This window comes from Drosophila bipectinata, chromosome XR (genome assembly GCF_030179905.1).
Source record: "Drosophila bipectinata strain 14024-0381.07 chromosome XR, DbipHiC1v2, whole genome shotgun sequence".
Lineage (NCBI taxonomy): Eukaryota > Metazoa > Arthropoda > Insecta > Diptera > Drosophilidae > Drosophila > Drosophila bipectinata.
In genome coordinates this window covers 20554150-20563727 of record NC_091735.1, presented here as the reverse complement: position 1 = coordinate 20563727, position 9578 = coordinate 20554150, and the positions used below count along the sequence as shown (strand labels likewise).

Here is a 9578-nt window from a genome sequence, read left to right as displayed (position 1 = left end):
CCACCCTTCTAGCCATGGCGGTGGTGGCCCGCACGCCCCTCCAAGCTGGCAACTACAAATTTAATTTAATTGCATTTCATACGCCCATTTGGCTGCCACTTCGAGGCTCTTCTCCGTCTCGTCTTGTCTTCTGTGTGTGTTTTTTTTTTTTAGTTTTTTTTTTTGTTGCAACACTTGACTTATTTAGGCGGAGAAGCCTCCAGGAGGCAGGAGAGACCGTGGCGGCAGGGGCCCCGTGTTTGGTGTAAAATTTTAATTGCCTTCCAACTGGCAACGCGCTTCCCGACTCGAACTCAGACTCGGTCTAAATTTGGTTACATTTCCTTATTTATTTTATGCAATTTTTTATAAAAAATAATGCGGCTTGTCAGAGTCAGCCTCTGGTTGCTGCGCTTGGCTGGACTTACAAGTTAGAAAAATAGAGTTAGAACTAGCATTTCACACAAAAATAAATTCTGATCTTAAATAAATTTTTTTGTTAAATGGTGGAATATAAAGAACAATATTTAACAAAGTATGTTTCAAATATATTGCAAGCAATACAAATTACCTAGATTCTAAAAATCAATCATTAAAAATGGAAACTCTAAACGTTAAAACTACATATTATTTTGTTACAGTGAAGTAATGATGAAACTAGTTGTGTTTAATAATTATGAAATGAAATGATGAATATGAAAAAGTAAATCCCCAACTGATTACCTTTTATTTACTTTTTTAAGGCATTTTTACTAGGCATGCTAGTAACAATAGTCATAATATAATAATTAGCGATAGCCTCTCTCTAATCTCTAGTGCACAATATCATTAAAATTGGAGCGCATACCATATATGGGTTCGACTTTTTAAATGTTAGCATGCTATAACTTTAATCTTATGTTTTATGTAGTTTTTTGAAAAAATACGAAATAATCAGAGGGGTCATAGAAAAGTGCTCGAAAAGTCCAAAGGCACAACCTCCACAACATGTGTTGGATACAAATTTTCAGCTGAAAGTTTCAACTGATTCTATTTTGATTGCGATTTTTATGGCACTTCTGATAAGCAAGTTCTAGTTGCTAATTAAATATTATTCTGGGCTTGGGTAACACATCCGTTTGTGAAATATTTAAAAATTTCGACATATATACGATTATGTACATGTGCTCTCCCCATTTCGGTATAAAAAGCAAGAGCCATGGGGTTCGAAGCATCAGTTAAAAAATTCTTCTAGAGGCTCTGCGAAAAAGTTTCTTTCAAACGTTAAAAAAAAAAATGATTCTTCGGGTGGTCCATCTTTCTGTGATTTTGTTTATATCCGCTTCTCTGGGATCTGAAGATCTGGTATCACAGTGCCAGAGTAATTACTCATACTTGCAAAAACAACACTTAAACTTGCTGAAAATGTATTCGGATTTGAGAGAAACGGTATTGGAAACAAATCTCCAGATATCACACTGCCGCAGAGATAGCTCGGACTTGATGAGAGCTCTTTCGGACTTGTTGGAAAAGCATTCGAATTTGCTTGTTCCAGCTATTCCAGATCGTTGTCCCAAGAGCCAAAACGAAACAGAGATCATCCTAGAAATCCAAGTCCCAGGCTCAGTTCCGTTTAGAGTCAAGTGTGAATCATTTAATATTGGATCTGGTTGGATGGCAGTTTATTATAAACAAAATCATTTAAGCTTGTTCAATAGAACGTCTGCGGCGTTTGTCCGTGGAATCGGGAATTTCGAATCGGATGTGACCGATGCTTTCTTTATCGGACTCGAGAGACTGCACCTCCTGACGAGCGGAAACCCGCATGAGATAATGGTATACACCGGGGGAAAGCTTGAAAGATGCGACCACTTTGAGGTGGGCAATCGCAGTGAAGGATATGTGCTGAAAAGTGTTGGCGAGTGTACTGGAAACTCATTGAGCCTCAGACAGGGCACCAAGTTTTCTACCTATGATCAAGATGAGGACGGAGACCCTGATCATAATTTGGCATTGGATTTGGCCGTTGGCTGGTGGTTCCGTCCAGGGTGTGTACTGTTCTATCTCCAACTGGAAGATTTCTGAAAAAACATGAATTATTTAATCATTTTTGTATTTCTATTCTAATTTTTCAGAGCTACTAGCCCCGATTATAACACTTTTATATCCATGCATATCCGCAGGAAAGACTAAAGAAAGCAAGATAGCTCTTCGGATTGGACTTGAGGAACTGCAAAATTATGAGAAAATTCATGCTTTCAGTTAATAACAAGATAATAAAGTTTAATGACATGGCTTTTAAAACGAAACTAAAAAAATAAAAAAATCCAGATGTCTTTCCTAACTAGTCTTCTACAAAATATCCAATCAACACTGTACAGGTCACCAATTAAATCGGTTACCATCCCAATGCAACTTGCAACTTGCAACACCGATCTACCGATTTGCCTTCACACACATTTTCACTGTCATTTCCAATTGGCATTGCCACAATGCCCCTCTTGCCACTCTTGCCACTTGTGGCACTTTTTTCCTTTCGTTTCGCTGGATTGTCACTTGTTGCAATAAATTGAAATTGACCAAAAGCGTGCGGCAATGTGCAGCATGCAGCACACAGTGTGCAACGTGCAACGTGCGACGCGTATCTCGTTGCAAGTGCTGGCCGGGAATTCAGTTTCGGTTTCGGTTTGGAACCGACTTTTCGCTTTTTTTGGGGCTCGGCTTGACAATAAATGTCAACACTTGGCGGTCGCTAATTTATTGGCGCGCCCAATGCGTTCACTTTATGTCTTCAGAGGATCGGCGATATATATATATGTATGTATAGTATGTATGTTTGTATGTATTTTTACAAAGAAAAAAAATAACAAAAGTAAAGAAAAGAAAAAGGCATCGACTGGGATGGGCTTTTTATTTATAAGAGAAGCAAAAAGGCTCTGGGAATAGAGTTGTTTTTAAATAAATATTTAAGCAAATAATAACTGACTGATAAGATTTAAATAATTAATATGAAATTAAATGAATAATTAAATGAAAAATATTTATTTAAAAAATTAACCATAAATCAGGAGGATTCGAGGAAATTGAAGAAGTTCAAACTCGATTCAAAGAAGAATTTAAGGCATACTTCAAATATACTTTCCATTACTGGTGCCCCTTAAAATTATTTTCAACTATTTAAAAATCAGCTAATAATTCTAAAAATTAGACAAAAGAATGTAAACATGAAAAGAGGATCTTCGGGGACTATATTACATTACCAAGCCAGTGTTGGAAAAGTACACGAACCCCAATGTTTAAAAGCCATATTGACCATAAAGAATTATTTGAAATAATTTTTTTTATTATCTAAAGAAACTTATTAATGAAATTATTACCAAAAAGCCCTTCAAATAAAACAAACATGCCACTATGCCAGTGTTGCAAAGTCTAGAACATAACAAAAATAATATTATACGAGAACGTTAAAAAGAATCATGATTTAAAGCTACTATTTAAAAGAAAATAAGTTAAAGTTACAACTATATCTCAGCACGGTTTCTGAAAAGTATAAACATTTTAACTCTGTCAGTAGCCAGTGTTGCCAAATAGAGAAATCTCTAAAAAAGATGTTAACCTGAAAAAACTGCTGAAAATCTGTCAAAAAATATTTTACCATTTCTTTTACAGGAAGTAAGGCCAAGAGCATCTTCGGGCCAGGCCAACAGCACACTAAACACTCACATGTCTGGCATTAAAGAGCCAAAATTAACCTCTATCCCAGTCTCCGTCCCAGCCTGCTGCTCCGACTCTTTCCGAGACATCTCCCACCTTTATGACGAAGGCCAAGCAAGTTGAGGTGGGTTAATTTTATTGGCCAAATAAGTGGGTATCAAATTTAATGGCCAACAGCGCCGGAGAAGAAAAAACAAAAGGTGATTTGGGGTTGGGGGTGGTGGTGTGTGGTGCATGATGGCTGCTAGGGGGAGGACATTGAGGGAGCCACCAAAGGCGGTGGGGTGGAGAAGGAAACGAGCAGTGCATAAAGCGTAAAAATGAGCCAAAATAAATAAGAAGCCGCAAAACGAAGCCACGAAAGGAAACCGCCAAAGACATGGCCAAAACAAGAACGAAGGAGGTGGAAAAAGTGCCAAGAAAATAGAGCTAAGGGCCCTTTGATTGATTAGCTGACAGCGGAAGCGTGACGTCACAGCCGGTTACTGGAAAATATACATCACACTTTTGGGAAAACAAAAGACCAGCTTAAGCTCAACTTTGCCATTTTTTTTGCGATTTTTCAATAATATTTTATAACAAATATGGGAAAATCATAAATTTTTTGTTTGTTTCTAAAATAACATTTAAAAGTTTATAGAAAACCCATCAATAAATAAAAGAATTTTTAAAATTAAATCAAAGGAAAAGATATCAGCTATTTGTAAAACAATGGTACCCTAGAAAATTTTCCGCCATGCTTAAAAATTAATAGATATAAATATACATTAATAATTTAAAATCATACAGGCATATATTCAAGAACATTATACTTTCTTTTTTAATTTTTCTCTTCAAAAATTATAAGAAAGTATGTCGAATATTATATTTTTTTTTTAATTTCATTTCCTGGGGTTCTAACTATCTCCTTTGGAAACCCCACATAAAAAAGTATAAGAATCATGTGCTTATAATATGATAGTTATATCTTAATTCATGTTATCTTATAATAAGTTCCTAAAAATAAACTTAACCATGCTGCTGGCGCTACAACCTTCTTATGTTAATCACAATTTTGTACATGTTTGTATCTTAAAAAAAATTTTTCTAGTTTCTCAAGAATTAAGAAAAACAGAGGATTCTTCAAAATCCTAAAATATGTATATCAAAAAATTCTGTTAAAAAAAACTTGAGTCAATTATAAATTATTGCATATGTACAAACTTTATTTGAGTTTATAATGGAAATGTGTATTTGAATAAAAAGGAGAAAATTAAAATTATCTATACAAAATTTAATTTATTGCTTTCCAATTCTGCCTTCAAAATTCCATGAGTACAAAAGACAAAAGGATTCCTATTTAAAAGAACATAAGTAACTTTTTAAAACAAGTATAAATTGGAATACGCATTTTAGGTTAGGGAGCTTTGTTTGAAATGTAAAAATAAAATTTTAATGTAACATATATAAGTTGTATAATAAAACCTTAACTTTAAATAAAACACCATTAACAAGCTATATTAGATCTTAAATATTAATAGAGATCGTTTAAATTACGAAATATTTCAAACCTTACCTTCACTTTGAAGTCCACATATGTTTCTAAGACATTTCTTTAAATGAAAAATAAAAAAACAAACTCCAATCGATGTATCCAGAATTTTGTGCCCAGGAATTTCGTGGATCTGTGTGTGTGGATGTTTGGAAATTACCTTAACCTACTTCCCACTTACCACCAGCCCACCTCTGATTGCTGGCCAATTGCCTTTGGACCTGGCTCACTGTTGGTTTACATTAGTTTAGTTTGGTTTGAGTTTCAGTTCGGTTTGCTTTTGCTCTTGATTTTTTTCCTAGCTTTGACTTTTGCTTTGGCTTCCATCTACTAACAAGCCGCCGCACGAAATTCTTCCGCAATTTTCACATAACTCAGTCGGTGGAGGGCCGAGCTGGGGCCGAGCGGGATTGCCAATTTTCACGCTGATTTTCTATTGCACTCCGGTTTTTTGCGTATCAGCATCGTGTGATCAGCGCCTCCCGCGAAACCCAAAAGCCAAAGAATAAAAAAACGCATGATCACGTTGGCTTACGCATCATTTAATGGGTTCGTGAAGCGAACTGGCTCTCCGACTAGCTGGGCGGCTAGCTGGTGGCAACCCAAAGTTGTTGATGGAAAATCCACTAGGGGGTGCAGAGGGGGCCGGGGCAGACCCGGCCTAGGAAGGCACCCACCAACTGGGCATACAACTTTATCACTTGCCCACAAAATATCTTCAATTGGTTCCATTAAACTTAAGCTGCGATCCCTGAGCACGTTTCTTTTTTTCTGTTGGCCCGGCCGGCCACTCTCTAGTGGGCCCCTCACTCACCACCTACCAGCTACTAGGCCGCATCTACACTGGGGAAAATATCAGATAGTATTATCTTTCGGCAAGAAGGAAAAACTAACCAATGCATTGCTTTTCGCAGAAAATTTCTTAAGAATTTATTAAAAAATCTTTCTAAATACATATATTCATTTAATATTAAAAAGTATATTAAGTATTAAGGTGTGTTCAGTATATTTCGAAATGTTTTTTAAAGCTTTTATATTATTAAAGTTTATACTAGTATTGTTATAACCAATATTTGGAGAAATTTGTTTCCAGTATTGTATAATTTTGTAGGATACATAGGACATAGGATATAGATCATCCTAGAATATTTTTAAATGTGCATATTAGTACACCTTCAATTGTTGGATTTTTTTCGTCACCAAAATTGACATAAAGTATTTTAAGAGTGGCATGAGTGGTTCGCCCCCCCAATATTTAGGTTCGTTCTGTGCCCATGTAATTTGCCTCAATTTGGTATTTATTTTTGTACAATTTTTCTGACTTTAATTCTTATATGCTTCAAAGGATGCTTCAAATATCTCTTCAACAGAGTTATATTTCTGGATAAAATGTATTTTGTTTGTTCTCTGGCCTTTATCCATTCTATAGAATACTTTTTTCGCAGTGCCCCAATAGCCGCTTCCTTCGTGCGTTGCCATCATCATCGTCATCCACATGGCCGCGTGGTCGTGCCCAAAATTAACCTGACCAGGGCATGATCATGAAGGCAGCAGCAGGCAGTAAAAAAAATCCAACAAAAAAAAAAAGGAAAAACTCAAACCCAAACAGAAACCGAAAAAAAAAGATCCGAGAAACGCAGTCCGAGAGTCGCTATAAATTCTATTGGCGTATCTATCTACACTATTTCTAATTTGGAACTCCTTATGCCCGAAGAGCCCCCTTGGAAGCGCCCCCCCCGGCCTGGGAACTTTGGTGGGATCTCGACGGGATCAGGCATCAGGCATCAGGCTCCTCGGCTCAGAGCTCACTTTTGGCCAATTTAAGTTTAAGTGCTTTGGTAACAGTTTCGCGCTTTCGAAACTTGAGTCGTGATTTATTTTTCTCAGCCTCTTCTCTGCCGTGGAATGGAATTCCCTACCTTTAGCACCGCCCCCTTTTAGACCCCCAGCCTCCGCGGCAGCACCCCTCCCCTCCATACAGCCCTCTTGCCATGCAATTTTCTGTGGGTTTTCCTCAAGTGCCGTTTTTCACGCCAAGACACGCAATCGCCGCCGCCAAGTAAATTAGGAAAATTGATCTAAATTTTCTTGGGAACCTTTGCCTTTCCACAGCGGATCGTTTTTCTCCAAAAAAAATGAAGAGAGAGAGAAACGAAAGCCCCACCATAGGAAATCAAAGAAAGAAGCTCATCCATCAGGCATATGTTATAAGCAAAAAAAAAATTATTCGTCAACCAATTAAAATTCAATAAAAATTTAAAGCCAATTCCTGCGAAAGCCATCGGAACCAACTTATCACAAAATTGAGAATCTTCGAATCGGGGGCATGACTAGAAGCAATCAGTACAAGTTCCATGTAAACAGTATCGCCATCGGAATATATATAAAATAATATATGTATATATACAGTGGAGTATATATATGTATATATATGTACGGTGTAGAAGCCAACTGGCAGCAACAAGTTCGAGTTAAAAATCTTGGCCGGGTCAGCGACAAAGTCAAGTGCAAGTTGCAGTCAGAAAAATGCAAGGAGGCGGCTTCCACAGGCTCCAAGGCACTGTGGAAAAGTAAGAGGATAATTCGAAGAATATTTGATAAAAGAAATGAGAAAAAGATAGTTTAATAAATGAAACCCATAGCATAAAATAAATATTATGAAAAAATCTTAACTTAACAAACATAGTTAAATTAATTAAAGTCAATTCTTAAAATAAAGATACAAAGATACTAAAAATAAAATATTATTTAAGTAATACTTTATCTTAAAATAATTTTTTTAAATGTTTCAGTATTTATTTTAAAAATTCCAAAACTCTAAACAAAATTATTATAAAAACCATAGGAAGAAAGCTCTTATAAAAACCCCTTAAATTTTCTCTCTCTGTAACCTGAGAGTGAACCCTCCCCTTGTATCCTCACCACCAGTAGCCAGTGTGGCATGCAACCTGAACTTGCAACGTTCGCCTCCTCGTTCGGCCGTCACCTAATCTGCTCCAAATCAAAATTGCTTATTAAACGTGGCGAGGAGCGACGAGTATTGGCCATGGCCAATGGTTGCCCCGCTCTCTTCTTGGCCAGAGCCAAGTATCTGAATCTCTGTGGGCCAGAAGCTGGCTGGCCAGCAGATTGGCCAACACAGTTGGCCAAGGCTTGCGGGTTCCAGGAACTAGTTCGCCAAAGGACCACGTTTGTTGACGGAAATGTAATGCGCTAATTAGGCTTTCATAAAAATTGTTGTTTTTTAAAAGAAATTATAAAAAAAACTATAGAAATAAATTGATATTTTAATATTAAAAAAAAATTGAAGGACGGGATTTCATATTTTGAACAAGCTTACAGAAATTATAACTAAATATAGAGCCTTTAACAATAGTGTCCTTATTATTTCTTGAAAGTTTGGAGGAATATTTTGTATTTTTTAATGAGTTTCCTCATAACAAGTTAAAATTATAATATATTTTTAATTTTATAATAGTTTTAAATTTTAAACAAAAAGTCCACTTTACACAAAACTAGCAACCAGAATCCAAAGTTTGCGTCGATCACGATTGGCTTCTCTACGAAAATCGAAAATCGGGGATCGGAAATTGGCGATCAAGGGTGCAGGAGACTCCCGAGGGGCCTAGAAGAGGGGGCTTAGGCCTATCTTGATGGGCCTGGGATTGGGTTTTGAGTTGGGGGGAGGGGGATTTCGATCGGGTTCTGGGATGCGGCGCTACAGGCTCAGAGCCAAGAGCCAAAAACTGAGCATTGATCGACGATGACGATGACGTCGTTGTCGTGCTTGTCGCTGCCAAGAGTTGGATTTTCAGCCAAAAAATAGCTAGAACTTGGAAACTATCTAGGGGTTTGAAATAGTAACTAAGAGGGGGGCTATGAAGTATGATAAAACATACAAGTTTTTTAAGAAAGCTTCAAGTATTAATAAGAATTACTTCAATGAATTTATGAACAAATTGTGAATCCTTTCAAAGCCATTTAATAGAGATTATTAAAAAGAACTAGGTTTCTTTTTTATGCCTTTTTAAAACCATATTAATAGAATATCCTTATTGTCATATAACTCTTCAAAATATAATATACACTAGACTTTGACCATTACATTATAAGACTTTTTGTAAGCCACCTTCCTCAAAAATATATTTCAAGTCATTCCAAAATTTAAGATTTCTTTGAAAAAAAAAAAAAAAATTTATTAAAAATTAATAAACTCTTCTTACAAATGAAGAGAATACCTGGCATTTCTACCAGTAACTTGCCAGCCAAGCTGCCAATGAACCAAATCCATTCTCCTGCCTGCCGCCTCCAGCCTCTAGCCATATTGGCCTCCACTATCTCAATTTCTACATTTGAACTTTGACCCGTAATGGGT

At 36.5% G+C, this 9578-nt stretch overlaps 1 protein-coding gene across 1 annotated transcript; it reads left to right on the top strand.

Moving 5' to 3' along the window:
* Positions 1-1604: 1604 nt before the first annotated feature.
* On the top strand, positions 1605-2248 carry LOC138925675 (ryncolin-4-like). Its single transcript, XM_070276578.1, has 2 exons — positions 1605-2006; positions 2094-2248. The coding sequence occupies exons 1-2, from the start codon at positions 1633-1635 to the stop codon at positions 2149-2151; spliced, it is 432 nt and encodes a 143-aa protein (XP_070132679.1). The 5' UTR covers positions 1605-1632; the 3' UTR covers positions 2152-2248.
* Positions 2249-9578: the final 7330 nt, after the last annotated feature.

What these genes read in the sequence shown, in the direction of transcription:
- LOC138925675 (XM_070276578.1), top strand. Translation starts at nt 1,633, where the DNA reads ATGGCAGTTTATTATAAACAAAATCATTTAAGCTTGTTCAATAGAACG. An exon ending in GGCTGGTGGTTCCGTCCAGG is followed by an intron (nt 2,007 to 2,093) that starts GTGTGTACTGTT and finishes CTAATTTTTCAG; the next exon opens with AGCTACTAGCCCCGATTATA.